This window comes from Nerophis lumbriciformis, linkage group LG12 (genome assembly GCF_033978685.3).
Source record: "Nerophis lumbriciformis linkage group LG12, RoL_Nlum_v2.1, whole genome shotgun sequence".
Lineage (NCBI taxonomy): Eukaryota > Metazoa > Chordata > Actinopteri > Syngnathiformes > Syngnathidae > Nerophis > Nerophis lumbriciformis.
In genome coordinates, this window is record NC_084559.2 from 5,708,319 (window position 1) to 5,733,624 (window position 25,306).

General features: G+C 40.2%; 1 protein-coding gene across 1 annotated transcript; it reads right to left on the reverse strand.

The window, feature by feature from the left end:
* Positions 1 to 525: 525 nt before the first annotated feature.
* LOC140679216 (beta-ureidopropionase-like) lies at positions 526 to 18,948 on the reverse strand. The gene is made up of 10 exons (XM_072914202.1): positions 18,579 to 18,948; positions 16,257 to 16,428; positions 16,090 to 16,177; positions 14,376 to 14,470; positions 9,740 to 9,898; positions 9,496 to 9,665; positions 6,370 to 6,451; positions 6,168 to 6,210; positions 3,340 to 3,494; positions 526 to 971 (listed from the first exon to the last, which is right to left on the reverse strand). Exons 1-10 carry the CDS (start codon positions 18,680 to 18,682, stop codon positions 888 to 890), a joined length of 1,152 nt encoding a protein of 383 aa, XP_072770303.1. The 5' UTR covers positions 18,683 to 18,948; the 3' UTR covers positions 526 to 887.
* Positions 18,949 to 25,306: the final 6,358 nt, after the last annotated feature.

Here is a 25,306-nt window from a genome sequence, read left to right on the forward strand (position 1 = left end):
TTGTTTGTGAATGACTGAGCATTTCATGGAAGCTGTTTTTATACCCAATCATGGCACCCACCTGTTCCCAATTAGCCTGTTGACCCGTGGGATGTTCCAAATAAGTGTTTGATGAGCATTCCTCAACTTTCCCAATCTTTTTTGCTGCTTTTTTTAAACATGTTGCAGGCATCAAATTCCAAATGAGCTAATATTTGCAAAAAATAAAAACAATTTCCAGTTCGAACGTTAAGTATCTTGTCTTTGCAGTCCATTCAATTGAATATAAGTTGAAAAGGATTTGCAAATCATCGTATTCTGTTTTTACTTACCATTTACACAACGTGCCAACTTCACTGGTTTTGGGGTTTGTAAAATAAACTGAGCATTGTGCTTATCTTTGGATTGATGGAATTTCTCGTTAGATTGTGCAGGTTTCTAGTGCGTGTATGGAACACGGTCCAATCACAGATAACACTTTGTTAATCCCCAAAGGGAAATTCAATGAAATATTTTAAAGCAAATGCTGCCTAAAGAAGAACACACTTGACTATGAACTCCTCTGTTTTATTCTCTTGTTTTTGTTATGTTTTCATGAGTGAAAAAACATTTGGTGCCCTGGAAACATCAAAGACAGAACAAAGGTTCGACAAAAAGGGACTAAACGTTGTATTCATTCTCCAAGTAAGAGAGCATTGTATCACATCCTCACTGGTTATTATCCTTGTCATTCTGGTGTAAAGTTGCACTACACTTTTCACATGGAATTGTTGTATACTGTTTAAATTAAACATGACATATACAGTACACAGAGTGGGTTTAATTTATGTTTTAAAATAAAGCACAAATGACAACATTTTAGTTTCATACTGTGGAGGTTTATCAATGTGCGTTAGAGGCTTTGTGAGCTATTCTTTCACTACATTGGGCTTGTAGTCATGTCTGACAGCTTGGGTGAGCTCCTCTGCATACTCGGAATAGCGCCCAGTCATCTACACAAACAGAATATACATTTTATTGGAAGGCTTTTAAATCACAGTTCTGTTGTTTTTTTATCCCAGTGGTATTTACACCAAAAAAAGCTTTATACCAACAATAAACTAAAAAAAAAGAAAGCATAAAGAAGCAATATTAACCCAATTATGACTACCGTATTTTTCGGAGTATAAGTCGCTCCGGAGTATAAGTCACACCGGCCGAAAATGCATAATAAAGAAGGAAAAAACATATATAAGTCGCGCTGGAGTATAAGTCGCATTTTTGGGGGAAATTGATTTGATAAAGAATAGACATTTGAAAGGCAATTTAAAATAAATAAATTAGTGAACAACAGGCTGAATAAGTGTACGTTATATGGCGCATAAATAACCAACTGAGAACAGTTCTGGTATGTTAACGTAACATATTATGGTAAGAGTCATACAAATAACTATAACATATAGATCATGCTATACGTTTACCAAACAATCTGTCACTCCTAATCGCTAAATCCCATGAAATCTTATACGTCTAGTCTCTTACGTGAATGAGATAAATAATATTATTTGATATTTTACGGTAATGTGTTAATAATTTCACACATAAGTCGCTCCTGAGTATAAGTCGCACCCCCGGCCAAACTATGAAAAAAACTGCGACTTATAGCCCGAAAAATACGGTAATTGGTTTAATGGCTCGGCGTTACCATATGTACGGAAATTGGCATACTTTGGCACTGTTACTTGTTTAAAGATAAAACTGCCTCATAAACTGTACTACTACACACAGTTGGTGGTATTTACTGTAGCAGATGATCTTGAGCAACTTCAAATCGCGCATGTACGATCATTTTCCGCCAAATCGGTTTAAGCTTCCTGGACGATAATTTGTCATTTCCCATCTGGCAACGCTTGTGGCTTCCCCAAAGTGGCAGCTGTGTCAGGCAAGCAAGCTAATGTTCAAAACTGTTTTGTTTTTTTTGCAATGGAAGATCATTTTAAAGCCGTTGAACAATTTTAATGTTTTAACGAAATGTCAAATAATTCAACTGTGCAATATTCTTTTCGATAAATTCACATAAAACAAGCCAGGAAAATATCGCTATCAGGCTTAGTTTTAGCCAGCCATTCATTTAAATTGCTATGGAAAACCTGATGTGACGTATTTGTCACAATAGCTAATACGTGAATGAGACGCTCGATACATTTGAACTATTTTAAATGACCGTATTTTAATGCTGGCTGGACATGAATAATAGGTGCTTGTGAACAAGTCAACTTTTTATCTGTGTTCGCTAATATAGCGCTGTTTTAGAGGTCTCACGTTTCCCACAATGCATTGCCAGTAGCCATAATGGTAGGCTTCTTTTGTAAACATGCTCATTGCTGCTGATCATTTATCCACACTTCCCTCTGCTATGAGGGGCCGTTAGGGACATTATTCAGAATTACCTCTTACATACACTACTGAAATGCTCTCACATAAACAACTGAAATGTTTTTCTCTCACACACATTACTGAAACACTCTTATACACACTACTGAAACACTCTTTCACTAGGCCACCTACTCAGTGGCCTAGTGGTTAGAGTGTCCGCCCTGAGATCGGTAGGTTGTGAGTTCAAACCCCGGCCGAGTCATACCAAAGACTATAAAAATGGGACTCATTACCTCCCTGCTTGGCACTCAGCATCAAGGGTTGGAATTGGGGGTTAAATCACCAAAAATGATTCCCGGGCGCTGCACCGCTGCTGCCCACTGCTCCCCTCACCTCCCAGACGGTGATCAAGGGGATGGGTCAAATGCAGAGGACAAATTTCACCACACCTAGTGTGTGTGTGACAATCATTGCTACTTTAACTTATACACACTACTGAAATAGTTGTTTATGTGAGAGCATTTCAGTAGTGTGTGTAAGAGCATTTCAGTAGTGTGTGTATAAGAGTGTTTCAGTAGTGTGTGTGTGTGTGAGAAAAATATTTCAGTTTATGTGAGAGCATTTCAGTAGTGTGTATAAGAGTGTTGCAGTAGTGTGTGTGAGAGAAAAACATTTCAGTTGTTTATGTGAGAGCATTTCAGTAGTGTATGTAAGAGGTAATTCTGAATAATGTCATTAACGGCCCATCATACTCTGCAGCCCACACCATCAATTATAATTCACAACACATCACACCATTCCCGTCACTACATTGTTACTGCCTTCTCTTCAAAGTACTACACCCAATGGAACATATATGTGACATTGTAAGTAGTATTTTAGGGGGTAAAACATGACAAAAGTGTTCCATTTGGTCTGTGGTAAAACTCTCACAATATCCCTTTAAGCACAAATGTGTTAAAAGTAGGAATCAATAAGTTGAGTAATCTCCTTGAGTTTGTTTACCTTAAAGCTCCATTTGTCGCTGATTTGACGGTTCAGGTTGAGATCCATTTCTACTACCAGTAACCCATCGCGGGTCCGAGAGAGTCCTGGTGTGCGGCTGCCATCGGGAGCTGCCACGTAGCTGGATCCATAGAAGTGTCCAAAGTCATGGTGAGCTGTAAACATTCCAACATGGGTTATGTTTGTTGTTAGTGCAACCGTACAGAATCTGCTATAGTGATGCTAAGATGTCCACACAGCAAATATTGACTGATATGTGATTGCATTTTTAAAATCTATCTAAATCAGTGATTCTTTAAAAAAAAAAAAAATTTGTTTATTGAGTTTTTGACATATATATTTGCCAGAAATACAATCCATTACATATTAAATGCCCCACTTCCCTTCCCTTCAAAATAAGCGAAAAACTAAATCAGGGATTCTTAAACTGTGGTATGCGTACTAGGCTCCATCTAGTGGTACGCCAAAGAATCCCCTAATTAAATATTCAAACACAGTGGTACTGTTCAAACTGTGTGTACAGTTGCAGTGCCAAAATACATTAAATATACTTGTTAAATTAAGACTCTGCCTTGTTTTATTAATACTTGGGGGGCCTACTAGGCTACTGTATTTTAATGTTGGTCATTATGGTGGTACTCAAGGGACAAGTTTTTTTGAGGTGGTACTTGGTGAAAGATGTTTGAGAACCACTAATCCTAATACCTCCCTTATACTTTAATATTTGTGTACTTCATATGGCCGTTTCAAAGATGGAACTAGGGTTGTCCCGATACCAAAATGTATTTCGATTATTTTCCAAATAAAGGGCACCACAAAAAATGGCATCATTGCCTTTATTTTGAAAAAAAATCTTAGGGTACATTAAACATATGTTTCTTATTGCAAGTTTGTCCTTAAATAAAATAGTGAACATACCAGACAACTTGTCTTTTAGTAGTAAGTAAACAAACAAAGACTCCTAATTTAGTCTGCTGACATATGCAGTAACATATTGTGTCATTTATCATTCTTTTATTTTGTCAACATTACAAAGGACAAACTGTAAAAAATTATTATTAATCTACTTGTTAATTTACTGTTAATATCTGCTTACCTCTTTTAACATGTTCTATCTACACTTCGGTTAAAATGTAATAATCACTTATTCTTCTCTTGTTTGATACTTTACATTAGTTTTGGATGATACCAAAAATTCAGGTATCGATCTGATACCAAGTCGTTACAGGATCATACATTGCTCATATTCAAAGTCCTCATGTGTCCAGCGACGTATTTCCTGAGATTATAGGCCAAAATACGTCCATTCTCCCTTTTCTGTCTACACACTGTGTCTGCTTGTAAGTATTCTGTGTGTGTGTGCGCTGCCAAACATGCTCCTCTGCTACCAAAACCAGCAATGTCATGACTTGACGACGCGCTGTCATACCCTTTAAAAATAATAATAATAGTAATTGGAAACCGGTACTTTAAAAACAGAGTATAGTACTGTTTTTGATTCATTATTACGGCAATACTATACCAGTACCGGTATACTGTACAACCCTAGTTTGGACACCCTGATTCACAATTTGATAGTACCTGCATATACTGCAGCAAAATTTCAAAAACGCCAGTCAAAGATCCTCTTTAGGACAAGAGTGCTCTGCTGTTTTTTAGGAAAATGCTACAGAGATGTTAGTAAGTTTTGAACTGCACTGACATTCATATTTGCCCAACAGCCTTAATAATATTAACCTCTTAAGGCCCACGCTGTTTGTTTACATGCTTTTCTTTTATTTCTCTTTGCTATTTGGGCTTATTGGACCCTAATTAGAAAAAAACTAAGAATTATCTTTTGATATGATCTACTTAGTCCATAAGTACACAAACGTGTACTTCATGCTTAGTCACATGCTAATTCTTATTTTTACACTCCCCCCCCCAAATTCCATTGTATGTTATTCTCTTCTGACACCACCAGATGGCAGTATAAGTGTCCACATAAGCGGCCATAAGACCCCAGTTCAGTAGTGTACACAATTTTGGAAATAAGAGTTAAAAGGTTCTGTCCACGCATGTGGCCATTAAGCCTTTAGAGCAGGCCTGTGCAATTATTTAGTCTCGGGGGGGCCACATTTAGAGAAAAAAATGTGTCTGGGGCCGGTATATCTATTTTTAGGAACACTAACACAAAACCTCACAGTAATGTCTGATTGAATGCTAAAAACGTTATGACAGACCGCCTTAAAAAAACGAAATGTAATTTTTCATTTTTCTATGAAGGATAAAACACTGAATATTGACAAAATATGAATGCCACACCCTTTTTCGATCGACATATTTTACAATCAACTGAAACGCAACAAACAGTGAAATATGAACACGAAGGGTACAAAATAAACCCACCTACAATCTAATATATCACAAAGCTTTAGAACTTTGTTGTGAAAATCTCATTCCGCGTCTGTGGAAACACTTCCCGCCCACACTGCTTGGTGCCTCGTCTGAGCTGCTGTGACGTACATTACCATAGTAACTAATTAGATTACCATAGTAACTAGTATATCATCCATAAGCGCAGATTCCAACCATTGAAATACTTTGTATAGTTAAAAACTTATGGTAACTTGAAAACATCACTGCACATCATTAATGGCAGCTACACTTTCCATCTTAAAGTTCTAAAAAAAATATTTGGGAATGTCCGGCGGGCCAGATTGAAAAGCTTAACGGGCCGCATGTGGCCCCCGGGCCTTAATTTGCCCAGGTCTGTTCTAGAGGTTTTAATATACCTAACTCTATAGAAGTAACTGATTTCAATCTTTCAAATGCTCTTAATATCCTACCTTTTTTTCCATCTCCAGACGTAAACTCACTTTTGAAGTGTTCCTGCATGAAACAAAGTGTGTTATTGATTTGAATCGAACAAATGTCCCAATCACCAAACCACAGTAAGAATATTGATGATGATAGTGACTTATTTTCTCTCATCATTAACTTTTTGAGATAGGTTAAAGCCTCAATCATTTTTGAGTCGTTGTGACTTACCGTGCCAACTCGATTGATTGCACAGGTGAAGCAATGGTTAGCGATGGCTGCATTCCTGGCCTCAATAGGCCACATGGGCTCACTGCAGAAAGGACGTAGCGTTACTAGCACACTGAAGACACAAGAGAACTAAGAAGAACGAACCGCTGGCATAGATCAAGTGCAACTTGGCAAGCCATTGCTGATGTTTTTAGATAACAACTAGTTCAGGTTGGAGCTGTCTCGTACACATTTTAGGACAACTAAATGGGTACCAAAACAGTCCCGTGTAAAATGTCAGAAACACTGAAGTATTTATTTCATAGACATCAGAGCAGGCGGGACAAGAGATCAGAGCAGAGGGGAGCAGCCTGGCAGAGAGCATATACTAGAAAATGCAGACTAGTTGAAACCTCCATTGTACAAATTTTGAGATTTACGAACCACAGACCGAATAAATACAGTTGTGCTCAGAAGTTTACATACCCTGGGAGAATTTATGATTTATTGGCCATTCTTCAGAGAATATGAATGATAACACAAAAAACCTTTCTTCCACTCATGTTTAATGGTTGTGTGAAGCTATTTATTGGCAAACAACTGTGTTTACTCTTTTTAAATCAAAATGACAAAAGAAAGTACCCAAATGACCCTGATCAAAAGTTTACATACCCCAGTGACTTTGATCTGATAACATGCACAAAAGTTGACACAGACAGGTTTGAATGGCTAATCAAGGTTCCAATCCTCACCTGTGACATGTTTGTTTGTAATTAATGTGTGTGTATAAAAGGTCAGTGAGTTTCTGGGCTTCTGACAGACCATTACATCTTTTATCCAGTGCTGCACAGATGTTTCTGGATTCTGAGTCATGGGGAAGGCAAAATAATTGTCAAAGGATCTGCGAGAAAAGGTAATTGAACTGCATAAAACAGGAAAGGGGTATAAAAAATATATACAAGGAATTGAGAATGCCAATCAGCAGTGTTCAAACACTGATTAAGAAGTGGAAATGAGGGATTCGGGTAGACCGGCAAAGATTTCAGCCACAACTGCCAGATGCAAAGAAAAATCCACAAATAACTTCAGCTGAAATACAGGACTCTCTGAAAAATTGTGGTGTGGCTGTTTCAAGATGCACAATAAGGAGGCACTTGAAGAAAAATGGGCTGCATGGTCGAGTCGCCAGAAGAAAGCCATTTCTGCGCAAATGTCACAAAGCATCCTGCTTACATTACGCCAAACAGCACAGAGACAAGCCTCAAAACTTCTGGAACAAAGTAATTTGGAGCGATGAGACCAAAATTTAGACTTTTTGGCCACTCAACCATGCAGCCCATTTTTCTTCAAGTGCCTCCTTATTGTGCATCTTGAAACAGCCACACCACAATTTTTCATACACACATTAATTACAAACAAACAGGTCACAGGTGAGGATTGAAATCTTGATTAGCCATTTAAACCTGTTTGTGTCAACTTTTGTGCATGTTATCAGATCAAAGTCACTGGGGTATGTAAACTTTTGATCAGGGTCATTTGGGTACTTTCTTTTGTCATTTTGATTTAAAAAGAGTAAACGCAGTTGTTAAATAGCTTCACACAACCATTAAAGGGGAACATTATCACCAGACCTATGTAAGCGTCAATATATACCTTGATGTTGCAGAAAAAAGACCATATATTTTTTTAACCGATTTCCGAACTCTAAATGGGTGAATTTTGCTGAATTAAACGCATTTCTAATATTCGCTCTCGGAGCGATAACGTCACGTTGTGACGTCACATCAGGAAGCAATCAGGCATTTTCTCAAACACCGGGTCAAAACAGCTCTGTTATTTTCCGTTTTTTCGACTGTTTTCCGTACCTCGGAGACATCATGCCTCGTCGGTGTGTTGTCGGAGGGTGTAACAACACGGGACGGATTCAAGTTGCACCAGTGGCCCAAAGATGCGAAAGTGGCAAGAAATTGGACGTTTGTTCCGCACACTTTACCGACGAAAGCTATGCTACGACAGAGATGGCAAGAATGTGTGGATATCCTGCGACACTCAAAGCAGATGCATTTCCAACGATAAAGTCAAAGAAATCTGCCGCCAGACCTCCATTGAATCTGCCGGAGTGTGTGAGCAATTCAGGGACAAAGGACCTCGGTAGCACGGCAAGCAATGGCGGCAGTTTGTTCCCGCAGACGAGCGAGCTATCGACCCTAGCTTCCCTGGCCTACTGACATCAACTCCAAAACTGGACAGATCAGCTTTCAGGAAAAGAGCGCGGATGAGGGTATGTCTACAGAATATATTAATTGATGAAAACTGGGCTGTCTGCACTCTCAAAGTGCATGTTGTTGCCAAATGTATTTCATATGCTGTAAACCTAGTTCATAGTTGTTAGTTTCCTTTAATGCCAAACAAACACATACCAATCGTTGGTTAGAAGGCGATCGCCGAATTCGTCCTCGCTTTCTCCCGTGTCGCTGGCTGTCGTGTCATTTTCGTCGGTTTCGCTTGCATACGGTTCAAACCGATATGGCTCAATAGCTTCAGTTTCTTCTTCAATTTCGTTTTCGCTACCTGCCTCCACACTACAACCATCCGTTTCAATACATTCGTAATCTGTTGAATCGCTTAAGAGTCTGAATCCGAGCTAATGTCGCTATAACTTGCAGTTCTTTCCGCCATGTTTGTTTGTGTTGGCTTCACTATGTGACGTCACAGGAAAATGGAAGGGTGTAAATAACGATGGTTAAAATCAGGCACTTTGAAGCTTTTTTAGGGATATTGCGTGATGGGTAAAATTTTGAAAAAAACTTCGAAAAATATAATAAGCCACTGGGAACTGATTTTTAATGGTTTTAACAATTCTGAAATTGTGATAATGTTCCCCTTTAAGCATGAGTGGAAGAAAGGTTTTTGTGTTATCATTCATCCCAGGGTATGTAAACTTATGAGCACAACTGTGTATGTTTTATCAGCGCATTGATATTTTGGCATTATTCAACGCCAGTGTTTATGATTGTAAAAACATTAATAAGTCAGAAAAGAGGAAAATCCTTATAGGTTTCTATTAAAGAAATAATGTCTTTGAATGTTTTTTTCTTGTTAGTAGTTTGTCGTATCTTTGTGTTCCTTGATGGCAGTAAAGATTACCTCAGGGCTCCAACAGTAGCCGACGGGTTGAAGATGACCTCGGCTCCATTCATACTGTACATGAACCAGTTAAGCGGATGATGGCGCCCGTAGCAGATATTGACAGCTATCTTCCCAAAATGTGTGTGGAACACAGTGTGGCCCGTGTCGCCTTCCATGTAATATGTGGACTGAGAGCAAAGAAAAGGAGAACATTCTTTTTGTCTGCGAGGGATCACATCATGTAAAAGACTTGAGTGCTGACCTCATTGAAGTCTCCAATTCTGGGAATGTGGTTCTTCCTGGTCTTTCCCAGTACATTTCCAGAGTTTGATATCACCACCGCAGTGTTCCACAACGTGTCATGTATCTCATCCCGCTCCAGAATTGGAGACACAATGACCATGTTGTATTTTTTGGCAAGCTGAACGAGATAATCACAATGTTGGTGGGTTGTTTTTTTACGACAAAAGTAATGCATTATCAAACATTTCTATACCCTTCAGTCCAGGTCCATTTGTGTTACTCATCAATTTGTACCAGTTAAAGTACAACCGTTACAACCCAACCTTACGCAGCGCAAAGTTCTTCACGTAGCAGGATTCTCTGAAATAGCTGATACAAAACAATAAGCATAATGTTGAAGAAAATTACTAAATCATGTTGGAAAATAAAGAATATTAGTTAGTAGAATAGAGATGATGGCAATAATCAGAGGTGCTTAGAACAAAAAATGTATCATTATTATTAATGACTCTAAATGCCTTAACTATAAATATGCTATTAGTATGCCCTATTTAAAATACTACTGCTAATTATAATAAAAAATAATAATAGGTATTGAGAGTGCGGAAATATGACCATATCACACCAACTCTCAAATCCCTTCACTGGCTTCCTGTTCTAGTCAGGGTTGAATTCAAAGTCTCCCTACTAACCCACCAGTGCCTCCATGGAAATGCCCCCCTCTACCTCAAATAACTACTCACCCCCAAATCCTCCACACAACACCTCCGCTCCTCCAACCTCCAAGGACAAAGCTACGAACAATGCTGCTCCGCCGCCCCCAGTCTGTGGAACGCTCTCCCTGACCACCTGAGGGCACCACAGACTGTGGATGCTTTTAAAAAAGGCTTAAAACCCCTTTTTTTTTTTTTTAGATATATGCATACTAGTTCTAGCTATTTGGCTGTTGTAGTTTTTATTTTTATTTGTTTTTTATTATATTTTTATTTTTTATTATTATTTTTTTTTTTTTTAATACACTGTAGCACTTTGAGGTTGTTTACTCAATGTAAAGTGCTTTTTACAAATAAAATCTATTATTATAAATCTATGTCATTTTAAATCTTGCAGGTACCCTTAAGGTATCGTCAAAATCCTACAAATTTGTACTTTATATTAGTGTTTCATAACCATAGTTGTAATACACCTAAGTTGCAATACAATGTTCTACTACTTGTTGCATTAACGACAGTATCAAACAAAGAGAAGAAGTCTGGAGCTAAAGTCGTAGAGAAGGTTCTTAAGCGCCAAAATTATGACTAAAGTGGTGAAGCTGTATTTTCATTTGCACTTAAATTGAATTGACAGTTTATTTAACAAATATATTATCAATTTAGTTAGAATTTATTTTGATCCTAGCACTGTGTAAATGTAAAATGTAAATCCAAATTTTTTTTATCAGTTTTTATAAGTCACTTCTTTTGCAGTATATTTAATTAGGGACCGCAATGTCCCTTTGGGACAGAGGACCTTATTGTATTTGTAAGGTTTATTTATTATTATTATTTGTATTTATATTTGTATTCAGCCTGACCTATAAGACTTGATGATAATCTTTCTCATATCATTTGACAAGGTGTATCCTGTTAAACTGTAAGTAGGGTTAGATATAATTATTGAATATTGAATGTTAATTAATATTGGAGTAGTAGTGGAAAAGTTTGCTCCCGAGGTCAAAACGGTTAGGAGTCCCTGCTTTATATCACCTTGTACCCGTTTTCAAAGTGTCAGGTGTACTTCCTCAGGGTTAGCACTTTAAGGAGGCGCAAGATGAAATGGTTTTGGCAGGAGATGACAAAAACCTCCAGTGAAAAACTGTAGTTACCCTTTAATCCCACCAGATGTGTGACAAAAACCGGTAAATCGCTCCAGGTCAGGTCACCTACCTAGGTTCCATTCTAGAGGCTTATCTTTCCTGTGATAAAATGGCAACCAAGGTAATCAAAAAGGTCAACCAACCAACGAGATTTCTCTATAGAATCTCTTCTCTGGTCAACAAAAGCACCCTGAAGATTCTGGTGGGAACTCTCGTTCAACCCTTTTTCGATTACGCATGCACCTCCTGGTACCCTAGCATCTCCAAAACCCTCAAATCTAAACTCCAAACATCCCAGAACAAGCTAGTCAGATTACTTCTAGACCTCCACCCCACATCACACCTCACTCCTACCCACTTCTCCAAAGTGGGCTGGCTCAGGGTGGAGGACAGAGTAGAACAACTTGCACTGAGCCTGGTCTATAAAATCCGCTACACCTCCCTGATACCGAAGTACATGTCAAACTACTTCCTTAACGTAAATGACCGCCATAACCACAACACCAGGGGGAGCTCCACTAACCACGTTAAACCCAGATTCCGATCCAACAAAGATCTTAACTCATTCTCCTTCTATGCCACATCAATGTGGAATGCACTCCCAACAGGTGTAAAAGAAAGGGCATCTCTATCCTCCTTCAAAACCGCACTAAAAGAACACCTCCAGGCAACTTCAACCCTAAACTAACACCCTCCCTTCCTCATCATACCTCCTCGGATTGTAAATAATCAAATGTAAACAATCAAATGTAGTCACTTTTTCTTATAAGTTCTGATCTCTCTCTCTGTGTCCACTACTTGCTGTACATATGTACCAAGTCAGACCTACACTGTTCCAATGTCAATTTCTCTGATGATGCAATTGTTGATGACTGAAGTGTTGATTCCAACCAAACTTAGGAGACTCCCGAAATTCAGCGCCTCTCCCGAAAACCTCGCGGGACAAATTTTCTCCCGAAAATCTCCCGAAATTCAGGCGGACTCAGGTCCCACAATATAAACAGCGTACCTGCCCAATCACGTTATAACTGTAGAATGATGGAGGGCGAGTTCTTGGTTTCTTATGTGGGTTTATTGTTAGGCAGTTTCATTAACGTCCTCCCAGAGCGGTAACAACACACAACAACAGCAGTCACGTTTTCGTCTACCGTAACGCAGTTCGTGTGCCGTAAACAGCAATGTTGTGACACTCTTAAACAGGACAATACTGCCATGTAGTGCATTTGATGAAAGCACTTTTGTGCGTGCCACACAGCAATGCATCATCAGAGAGGGTGTTCAGCATGGTTAGAAAAATAGTGACAGAGAATAGAACAAGGATGGACAATTCAACCCTTAACTCAACAATGAGTAGATGAGTGTTATATGTGTGTATATGTGTGAATAAATGAACACTGAAATTCAAGTATTTATTTTATTTATGTACATATATATATATATATATATATATATATATATATATATATATATATATATATATATATATATATATATATATATATATAAATATACAGTATATATATATATATATATAAAATAAATATATATTTATAGCTAGAATTCACTGAAAGTCAAGTATTTCTTGTATATATATACATATATATATATATATATATATATGTATGTATATATGTGTATGTATATATATATATATAAATATATGTAATACTTGACTTAGTATTTCTTATATATATATATATATATAAATATATATATATATATATATATATATATATATATATATATATATATATATATATATATATATATATATATATATATATATATATATATATATATATATATATATATATATATATATGAAATACTTGACTTGGTGAATTCTAGCTGTAAATATACTCCTCCCCTCTTAACCACGCCAACCCCCTCCCACCTCCCGAAATCGGAGGTCTCAAGGTTGGCAAGTATGGTTACTATGGTCATCTAATTAGTTACTATGGTCATCTAAGTAGTTACTATGGTAATCTAAGTAGTTACTATGGTAATCTATTTGAAATGCGAGTGTCAGGGACAGACACGGAAGGAGATTTTTACAACAAAGTTCTAAAGCTTAGTGATGTATCAGATATATCAGATTGTAGGTGGGGGGTTTTTAGGGGTTTTTTGCGTTCATATTTCGCTGTTTGTTGCATTTTTGTTGCGTTTCACTTAATTGTAAAATATGTCAATCGAGAGGGGGTGCGACGTTCTTTGCCATGATTGTGTCCCATAGTAGCTCATTGTGTCTTGGACACATTTAAAAAAAATTCCGCCTCTAAAGTCATGGCGCACCTACTAACGAGATGGAGGTGTTTTGGTCGACCAGGAAAAAAAACGACAAAATCGAAAGAGGGTAAAAAGTAGGTGAGACGTTTAGCTTGTCCCGTTTTTGTACTTTAAAAAAAAAAAAATCTCAGAAAAAGGCTGGGATTTTTTCTAAGGACAGTTTCATATGTTTTCAGTATGTTTCATTGTTCATAGTTAATATTGTTTTTTTCTTTTTTTAGTTAATATTGTAAATCCCACATTCTTTATTTTCATGTACATTGTGGGTGTCTCATTCAGTAAAAAAATGTAAAATTCCATTCCGTTTTTTAAAGCGGCCTATCATAACATTTTTAGCATTTAGACATTATTGTGAGGTTTTGTATTAGTGTTCCTGAAAATAGATATACCGGCCCCCAGACACATTTTTTTCTCTAAATTTGGCCCCCGAGTCAAAATAATTGCCCGGGCCTGATATAGGCGATATTCATATATATCCAAATATAGACTATGTGATGAGATGTTTGTGTGTCACCTCCTGGCAGAAGCGTGTAGTATTTCCTTTCTCGGCAGACTCTGCAAACTCTGTCCACGGTTCTTTCTCCCGGGTGCAGAAAGCAAACGGCATGGCTGTGGACAGCAAAAGTCAGCAAGTCAGTCGCACGTACAAACCCCAAAACCAGTGAAGTTGGCACGTTGTGTAAATGGTAAATAAAAACAGAATACAATGATTTGCAAATCCTTTTCAACTTATATTCAATTGAATAGACTGCAAAGACAAGATACTTAACGTTCCAACTGGAAAACGTTGTTATTTTTTGCAAATATTAGCTCATTTGGAATTTGATGCCTGCAACATGTTTTAAAAAAGCTGGCACAAGTGGCGAAAAAGACAGAGAGTTGAGGAATGCTCATCAAACACTTATTTGGAACATCCCACAGGTGAACAGGCTCATTGGGAACAGGTGGGTGCCATGATTGGGTATAAAAGCAGCTTCCATGAAATGCTCAGTCATTCACAAACAAGGATGGGGCGAGAGTCACCACTTTGTCAACAAATGCGTGAGCAAATTGTCCGAACAGTTTAAGAGCAACATTTCTCAACAAATTTAGGGATTTCACCATCTACGGTCCGTAATATCACCAAAAAGTTCAGAGAATCTGGAGAAATCACTGCACATAAGCAGCGAGGCTGAAAACCAACATTGAATGCCAGTGACCTTGGATCCCTCAGGCGGTGCTGCATCAAAAAGCGACATCAGTGTGTAAAGGATATCACCACATGGGCTCAGGAACACTTCAGAAACCCACTGGCAGTAACTACAGTTGGTCGCTACATCTGTAAGTGCAAGTTAAAACTCTACTATGCAAAGGCAAAGCCATTTATCAACAACACCCAGAAACGTTGCCGGATTCGCTGGGCCCGAGTTCATCTAGGATGGACTGATGCAAAGTGGAAATGTGGTCTGTGGTATGATGAGTACACATTTCAAATTGTTTTTGGAAACTTTGGACGTCGTGTCCTCCGGACCAAAGAGGAAAAGAACCATCCGGATTGTTATAGGCGCAAAGTTGAAAAGCCAGCATCTGTGATGGTATGGGGGTGTATTAGCGCCCAAGACATGGGTAACTTACACATCTGTGAAGGTGCCATTAATGCTGAAAGGTACATACAGGTTTTGGAGCAACATATGTTGCCATCCAAGCAACGTTATCATGGACGCCCCTGCTTATTTCAGCAAGACAATGCCAAGGCACGTGTTACAACAGCGTGGCTTCATAGTAAAAGAGTGCAGGAACTAGACTGGCCTGCCTGTAATCCAGACCTGTCTCCCATTGAAAATGTGTGGCGCATTATGAAGCCTAAAATACCACAACGGAGACCCCCGGACGGTTGAACAACTTAAGCTGTACATCAAGCAAGAATGGGAAAGAATTCCACCTGAAAAGCTTAAAAAAATGTGTCTCCTCAGTTCCCAAATTTTTACTGAGTGTTGTTAAAAGGAAAGGCCATGTAACACAGTGGTAAAAATTCCCGTGACAACTTTTTTGCTGCCATTAAATTTAAGTTAATGATTATTTGCTAAAAAAAAAAAAAGTGTTTCTTAGTGTGAACATGAAATATCTTGTCTTTGCAGTCTATTTAATTGAATATAAGTTGAAAAGGATTTGGAAATCATTGTATTCTGTTTTTATTTACAAAATACACAACATGTACATGTTTAGTTCCAAATCATGTCGTCACTTACTCCAGGTCTCCTGGAAGCAGACCATGTTGACTCCACACATGGCTGCAACTCGGACTATTTCCCCAACCCTGCTGTGCACAGCATTGACCTGTAAGGAGACGACCAGCGTGTTTCCAGCAGGAGTTCATGTATATTTCACTCAAGTGCCCGAGACTCTTTTCTCTGACCTGGTCCATAATCGGTGCATCTGTGGGCAGAACCGTGCTGTGCTGAATGAGTCCCACTCGGATCTTTCTTGGCAACCTCAGTTGTTCATGTTCGGCTTCAAAGCTGTAGCCCTTCAGCTCAAAGTTACCCTCGCATGCAGCTTCAATTGCACTTGGTGGCAGCTCCAACTTCCTGTGTGCAGAAGAGACACATTCAAATGTATCTTAATAGTTCACTTGGGCTGCAGTTATTGATTATTTTCATAATCGAATATATCGATTAGTTTGTAAAACACACTTTAAAGCCTCAATGTGTAAAGTTAAAATACAAATGATTGTCACACACACACACTAGGTGTGGTGAAATTTGTCCTCTGCATTTTTCCCATCCCTTTGTTCACCCCCTGGGAGGTGAGGGGAGCAGTGGGCAGCAGCAGTGGCCACGCCCGGGAATCATTTTTGGTGATTTAACCCCCAATTCCAAACCTTGATGCTGAGTGACAAGCAGGGAGGTAATGGGTCCCATTTTTATAGTCTTTGATATGACTCGGCCGGGGTTTGAACTCACAACCTACCGATACTTACATGCTGTGACCTGCATAATAAGTATAAACAATATTGTTATTATACATACCCCGTTTCCATATGAGTTGGGAAATTGTGTTAGATGTAAATATAAACGGAATACAATGATTTGCAAATCCTTTTCAACCCATATTCAATTGAATGCACTACAAAGACTCAAACTCATAAACTTTATTTTTTTTTTGCAAATAATAATTAACTTAGAATTTCATGACTGCAACACGTGCCAAAGTAGTTGGGAAAGGGCATGTTCACCACTGTGTTACATGGCCTTTTCTTTTAACAACACTCAATAAACGATTGGGAACTGAGGAAACTAATTGTTGAAGCTTTGAAAGTGGAATTCTTTCCCATTCTTGTTTTATGTAGAGCTTCAGTCGTTCAACAGTCCGGGGTCTCCGCTGTCGTATTTTACGCCTCATAATGCGCCACATATTTTCGATGGGAGACAGGTCTGGAGTGCAGGCGGGCCAGGAAAGTACCCGCACTCTTTTTTTTACGAAGCCATGCTGTTGTAACACGTGCTGAATGTGGCTTGGCATTGTCTTGCTGAAATAAGCAGGGGCGTCCATGAAAAAGACGACGCTTAGATGGCAGCATATGTTGTTCCAAAACCTGTATGTACCTTTCAGCATTAATGGTGCCTTCACAGATGTGTAAGTTACCCATGCCTTGGGCACTAATGCACCCCCATACCATCACAGATGCTGGCTTTTCAACTTAGCGTCGATAACAGACTGGATGGTTCGCTTCCCCTTTGGTCCGGATGACACGATGTCGAATATTTCCAAAAACAATTTGAAATGTGGACTCGTCAGACCACAGAACACTTTTCCACTTTGCATGAGTCCATCTTAGATGATCTCGGGCCCAGAGAAGCCGGCGGCGTTTCAGGGTGTTGTTGATAAATGTCTTTCGCTTTGCATAGTAGAGCTTTAACTTGCACTTACAGATGTAGCGACGGACTGTATTTAGTGACAGTGGTTTTCTGAAGTGTTCCTGAGCCCATGTGGTGATATCCTTTAGAGATTGATGTCGGTTTTTGATACAGTGCCGTCTGAGGGATCGAAGGTCACGGTTTCCGGCCATGCCGCTTATGTGGAGTGATTTCTCCAGATTCTCTGAACCTTTTGATGATATTATGGACCGTAGATGTTGAAATCCCTAAATTTCTTGCAATTGCACTTTGAGAAACGTTGTTCTTAATCTGTTTGACTATTTGCTCACGCAGTTGTGGACAAAGGGGTGTACCTCGCCCCATCCTTTCTTGTGAAAGACTGAGCATTTTTTGGGAAGCTGTTTTTATACCCAATCATGGCACCCACCTGTTCCCAATTAGCCTGCACACCTGTGGGATGTTCCAAATAAGTGTTTGATGAGCATTCCTCAACTTTATCAGTATTTATTGCCACCTTTCCCAACTTTTTTGTCACGTGTTGCTGGCATCAAATTCTAAAGTTAATGATTATTTGCAAAAAAAAAAAAAAATGTTTATGAGTTTGAACATCAAATATGTTGTCTTTGTAGCATATTCAACTGAATATGGGTTGAATATGATTTGCAAATTCCGTTTATATTTACATCTGACACAATTTCCCAACTCATATGGAAACGGGGTTTGCATATCATTTAGCTGTTATAGTATTAATATACTGTACACATGCTGCATGTTTGCCTTGTACAGTATCTGGCTGGACTAGAAAAACAAGGTACATGCCACTCAGTTGCACAATGACTAAAGTGCACTCTTCAACTCACCTCGTCTCTTTGCCAAACAGAATGCGTTTAACCTCTTTCAGTTCCGCTTCTGGTATGTGAGCGTCCAAAGTCTTCTCCAGGGATTCGAACTCGCAGGCAGACATCTTTGCAGACGCTTTAGGTGGCGTGCGACAATCAACGCTTCCTGTCACTGATTGTCTTACCTGTTTCCTCGTCGCGCTGACGCACTTCCTCCTCTCTCAAACTTGTCAAAGTTGGTCATTAACTACCTACGACCGTAAGAGGTCAGATTGTATGTTTGGAACACACTGGAACATTTGCACCCACTTGGCCAGTGTTTTTTCAACCTTTTTTGAGCCACGGCACATTTTTTTCATTGAAAACCAACAGCAGAAAACATTAAAAAAATGATATTGACAACAAAACAGTGTTGGATAAGAATTCAAACCATAACCAACCATGCATGACTATAGCTCTTGTCTCAAAGTACTGTCACTTATTTGGAGTTTTTTGGTGTCTTCCTGTGTGTAGTGTTTTAGTTCTCCTATTTTGGTGGCTTCTCCTGTTTTGTAGCAGTTTCATGTCTTCCTTGAGCGCTATTCTCCGCACCTGATTTGTTTTAGCAATCAAGGCTATTTAAGTTGATCGTCATGTCATGTTCGGATGTACTTTGTGGACGCTGTCTGCTCCACACGCTGTAAGTCTTTGCGGTCGTCCAGCATTCTGTTTTTGTTTACTTTGCAACCAGTGCAGTTTTAGTTTGGTTCTGCATAGCCTTCCCTAAGCTTCAATGGGGCGGTACAGCTCGGTTAGTAGGGTGGCCGTGCCAGCAACTCGAGGGTTCCAGGTTCGATCCCCGCTTCTGCCATCCTAGTCAAAAGGCGTACCGGATTATAGGGCACATTAAAGGGGTCATATTATTATGATTTTTTTTCTAAATGTAAAATACTTCCTTGTGGTCTACATAACATGTAATGGTGGTTATTTGGTCAAAATGTTGCATGGATGATGTTTTACAGATCATCTTCAAGTCGCTTTCTGACAGTCGCTTCAGGATGCGCCGTTTTGTGGGCGGGTCTTATTTACATGGCGAGTCTTCTCCCCGTCAGACTTTACTTCAATCAATAACGGAGCAGCATCTCCTCATCCGTGGCTCACTAGTGCAACAACTTTGTGGACGCTGTCTGCTCCACACGCTGTAAGTCTTTGCGGTCGTCCAGCATTCTGTTTTTGTTTACTTTGCAACCAGTGCAGTTTTAGTTTGGTTCTGCATAGCCTTCCCTAAGCTTCAATGGGGCGGTACGGCTCGGTTAGTTGGGTGGCCGTGCCAGCAACTCGAGGGTTCCAGGTTCGATCCCCGCTTCCACCATCCTAGTCAAAAGGCGTACCGGGCGCATTAAAGGGGTCATATTATTATGATTTTTTTTCTAAATGTAAAATACTTCCTTGTGGTCTACATAACATGTAATGGTGGTTATTTGGTCAAAATGTTGCATGGATGATGTTTTACAGATCATCTGACAGTCGCTTTCTGACAGTCGCTTCAGGATGCGCCGTTTTGTGGGCAGGACTTATTTACGTGGCGAGTCTTCTCCCCGTCAGACTTTACTTCAATCAATAACGGAGCAGCATCTCCTCATCCGTGGCTCACTAGTGCAACAACTTTGTGGACGCTGTCTGCTCCACACGCTGTAAGTCTTTGCGGTCGTCCAGCATTCTGTTTTTGTTTACTTTGCAACCAGTGCAGTTTTAGTTTGGTTCTGCATAGCCTTCCCTAAGCTTCAATGGGGCGGTACAGCTCGGTTAGTAGGGTGGCCGTGCCAGCAACTCGAGGGTTCCAGGTTTGATCCCCGCTTCCGCCATCCTAGTCAAAAGGCGTACCGGATTATAGGGCGCAATAAAGGGGTCATATTATTATGATTTTTTTTCTAAATGTAAAATACTTCCTTGTGGTCTACATAACATGTAATGGTGGTTATTTGGTCAAAATGTTGCATGGATGATGTTTTACAGATCATCTTACAGTCGCTTTCTGACAGTCGCTTCAGGATGCACCGTTTTGTGGGCGGGTCTTATTTACGTGGCGAGTCTTCTCCCCGTCAGACTTTACTTCAATCAATAACGGAGCAGCATCTCCTCATCCGTGGCTCACTAGTGCAACAACTTTGTGGACGCTGTCTGCTCCACACGCTGTAAGTCTTTGCGGTCGTCCAGCATTCTGTTTTTGTTTACTTTGCAACCAGTGCAGTTTTAGTTTGGTTCTGCATAGCCTTCCCTAAGCTTCAATGGGGCGGTACAGCTCGGTTAGTAGGGTGGCCGTGCCAGCAACTCGAGGGTTCCAGGTTTGATCCCCGCTTCCGCCATCCTAGTCAAAAGGCGTACCGGATTATAGGGCGCAATAAAGGGGTCATATTATTATGATTTTTTTTCTAAATGTAAAATACTTCCTTGTGGTCTACATAACATGTAATGGTGGTTATTTGGTCAAAATGTTGCATGGATGATGTTTTACAGATCATCTTACAGTCGCTTTCTGACAGTCGCTTCAGGATGCACCGTTTTGTGGGCGGGTCTTATTTACGTGGCGAGTCTTCTCCCCGTCAGACTTTACTTCAATCAATAACGGAGCAGCATCTCCTCATCCGTGGCTCACTAGTGCAACAACTTTGTGGACGCTGTCTGCTCCACACGCTGTAAGTCTTTGCAGTCGTCCAGCATTCTGTTTTTGTTTACTTTGCAACCAGTGCAGTTTTAGTTTGGTTCTGCATAGCCTTCCCTAAGCTTCAATGGGGCGGTACAGCTCGGTTAGTAGGGTGGCCGTGCCAGCAACTCGAGGGTTCCAGGTTCGATCCCCGCTTCCGCCATCCTAGTCAAAAGGTGTACCGAATTATAGGGTGCATTAAAGGGGTCATAATATTATGATTTTTTTCTAAATGTAAAATACTTCCTTGTGGTCTACCTAACATGTAATGGTGGTTATTTGGTCAAAATGTTGCATGGATGATGTTTTACAGATCATCTTACAGTCGCTTTCTGACAGTCGCTTCAGGATGCGCCGTTTTGTGGGCGGGTCTTATTTACGTGGCGAGTCTTCTCCCCGTCAGACTTTACTTCAATCAATAACGGAGCAGCATCTCCTCATCCGTGGCTCACTAGTGCAACAACTTTGTGGACGCTGTCTGCTCCACACGCTGTAAGTCTTTGCTGTCGTCCAGCATTCTGTTTTTGTTTACTTTGCAACCAGTGCAGTTTTAGTTTGGTTCTGCATAGCCTTCCGTAAGCTTCAATGGGGCGGTACAGCTCGGTTAGTAGGGTGGCCGTGCCAGCAACTCGAGGGTTCCAGGTTCGATCCCCGCTTCCGCCATCCTAGTCAAAAGGTGTACCGGATTATTGGGCGCATTAAAGGGGTCATATTATTATGATTTTTTTTTCTAAATGTAAAATACTTCCTTGTGGTCTACATAACATGTAATGGTGGTTATTTGGTCAAAATGTTGCATGGATGATGTTTTACAGATCATCTTCAAGTCGCTTTCTGACAGTCGCTTCAGGATGCACCGTTTTGTGGGCGGGTCTTATTTACGTGATGAGTCTTCTCCCCGTCAGACTTTACTTCAATCAATAACGGAGCATTATCTCCTCATCCGTGGCTCACTAGTGCAACAACTTTGTGGACGCTGTCTGCTCCACACGCTGTAAGTCTTTGCTGTCGTCCAGCATTCTGTTTTTGTTTACTTTACAACCAGTGCAGTTTTAGTTTGGTTCTGCATAGCCTTCCCTAAGCTTCAATGGGGCGGTACAGCTCGGTTAGTAGGGTGGCCGTGCCAGCAACTCCAGGGTTCCAGGTTCGATCCCCGCTTCCGCCATCCTAGTCAAAAGGCATACCGAATTATAGGGCGCATTAAAGGGGTCATATTATTATGATTTTTTTTCTAAATGTAAAATACTTCCTTGTGGTCTACATAACATGTAATGGTGGTTATTTGGTCAAAATGTTGCATGGATGATGTTTTACAGATCATCTTACAGTCGCTTCCGTTTTGTGGGCGGGTCTTATTTACGTGGCGAGTCTTCTCCCCGTCAGACTTTACTTCAATCAATAACGGAGTAGCATCTCCTCATCCGTGGCTCACTAGTGCAACAACCACGCCGGAAATGTGTCCCGTGAAAAATCGTCCAACCGGAACTCTCTAATAACTAAAGTTCCTTGGGTGAATAATATAAACTCACTACACCGGTATGTTTTAGCGCTGTCATGATACAAGTAAGAACTTTACACTACTTTATATTAGAAATGGCAACAGCGGAGGATGAATGTCCCATAACAAGAAGATAAAGAAAAAGAAGCTTATGACTAGGGCGTCGTCACGGACTACAATGGCGGATGCGCACACATTTTCGGGACTTATGCAGATCCCAAATACAGATCAGCAGGTACCAGAAGGTAAGAAAAGTTCCTTATGCGTAATATTGCGAAACAAAACGCCAGATAATATGTCTGCTAATGGGTGCCATTTTGCGGTCCTTATACACACCCCATAATAATACTCGTTAGTTTAATGCGCCGACAATCCATCAAGCGGTGAGGCTTCATAGCTTACCAAAGTCGTACTAAAAACATTTTGACAGATTTTTGAGCTCCGTGTGTAATGATCTCTATTCTCAATGGAACATTTAAAGTTTTGCTGTTGTTTACTGGCATCATCTAGCAGTCTACACGTATCTCAGCACAATTATTATATTCAACAATTTAGCACTTTTCCATCTGACTTATGAACTTTAACTACTATGGTCACTTTGTTGCTGATCTGCTCTGATCTTAGGTCATCAACCTAGCTAGATGGAACCTAGCTTTTGGCTACAATTTGGCACCTTTAGATTCTACATGTTTATTAATGAGCATTGTCCCATGTAACAAAGATGTAACCAATATAGCAAATGGTGAGTGTGTATCAGGAGATTTATAATACATCTATGATCAAGCTTATTGGTGTGTCAGGTGGGACTGGCAAAAGTTAAGTATGAGAAAATGCGGTCGGTTATAAATTATTTAATGTCTCTATGCGGCTCGGTAGCAAGCGTGTCACGGACCGGTGCCGGTCCCCGGACCGGTGCTTGGGGACCACTGATTTATAGGACAGCACTTCTCTTCAGGAGCAAGAAAATGTTTGACTTTTGACTTTTCATGACACTCCTAACATCTGTGATTATCAGATCAGATAGGACTGTATTGTCATTGCACAAATACAACGAAACTATGTTTTCAGCACAAACCCGTTCAAGATTAGACAAACACTGTACAGGGTTACAGAACAGGAACGCTGATGGGTCGCCACAAGGCGCCCTGTAAAAGATGGGAAAAAGGTCAAACGCTGGGGAAAAAGATGAGTAAAAAAAAAAATACAATCTAGACTGGGCTCCTAAGGGGGTCTAGTCTGGAGAGGGAAAAAACCTCCATGCAATGCACACATAAACATGTTACATTTAATCATGACAAACTCGCAACAGAGGGGCGGGGAGTTGGGGCCCTGGAAGGCGACCGCTACTATGAAGCGCTGCCATCCGTCCATCACCCCGAGGGGAAACAAGCGGTGGTGAAGGCGTGGGGTGGGGGAGGGGGGTGTGCGTGTGTGCCCAATTGTCTTGGGTGTTGTTGCGTTTGGACCAGTTGTTCCTCCCAGGGAATTCAAGTCACAAGACGCTCCCAAGCTCTTTACGACACTTAAAGCTGAGTAGAAAAACCACCAGAGACAGAATAGGTATTTTGTAATATATTTGCAAAGCTTTGCATATACATTGAGACCAGTCCAGCATAGAACATTCAATCGCGCCGCCAAGATCGTCTGCCCCCTCTCCGAAAAACCCTCTCCCCTCTTAAGTCTCTCTCTCCCCCCCCCCTCGCAGACATGTCCCTCCAGCCAAAACACATTCCCATTGTCCTCCGCACCTGGGAATAAGAAAAGATAAGAGAAAGGAGTATCTCTTTCTTACATCGGAAGATTCAAGGTTAAGCACAGTTTTTGCAGACAACCAAAAGACCACAATTGGAAGAAAAACACTAGCTGTTTTGTAATATGATTATGAAATAAAAGAAGTAACACTTAAATTCGGATACATGTAAATATCTGCCTCCGACAGTGTGTTGATGTAATGTTTTTATAGACTGAGGCCGATCTGCAAAAGTTCGACTCCAGGTGTCGTTGAGGGAGGGAGGGAGGTCAAAAGCGTCCATCATTGAGGGTGTTTTTCAGAACAGCCTGGTCCTGTTTTCACAGCGTCAAGGCCATCCGAGGGAGTCAAATCGTAGATTAGGATGTTTGTTTTCCGCGAGCAGACAAAACAATGACTTGTCTGTTCTATTCGTTCATGCTGGGTGCTCTCGAATTCAATTAAATTTTCCTTTTCAGCAAGCTTCTCCATGATGTGATCCATCTGGAATGCGCTCCCAACAGGTATAAAAGAAGGTGCATCTCTATCCTCCTTCAAAACCGCAATAAAAGTTCACCTGCAGGCAGCTACAACCCTAAACTAACACCCTCCCCGGATTGTTAATAATCAAATGTAAACAATCAAATGCAGATACTTTTTTTTATGCCTTCTGATCTCTCTCTCTCTCTCTCTCTCTCTCTCTCTCTCTCTCTCTCTCTCTCTCTCTTTCTGCCCATTACTTGCTGTCCATATCCTACCAAGTCAGACCTACACTGTTCCAATATCCATTTCTCTGTTCTCAATTGTTGATGACTGATGATAACAACCAAACCTAAACC

What these genes read in the sequence shown, in the direction of transcription:
- LOC140679216 (XM_072914202.1), bottom strand. Translation starts at nt 18,682, where the DNA reads ATGTCTGCCTGCGAGTTCGAATCCCTGGAGAAGACTTTGGACGCTCAC. An exon ending in CTACACGCTTCTGCCAGGAG is followed by an intron (nt 9,899 to 14,375) that starts GTGACACACAAA and finishes TATCTCGTTCAG; the next exon opens with CTTGCCAAAAAATACAACAT. An exon ending in CAATCAATCGAGTTGGCACG is followed by an intron (nt 6,211 to 6,369) that starts GTAAGTCACAAC and finishes TGTTTCATGCAG; the next exon opens with GAACACTTCAAAAGTGAGTT.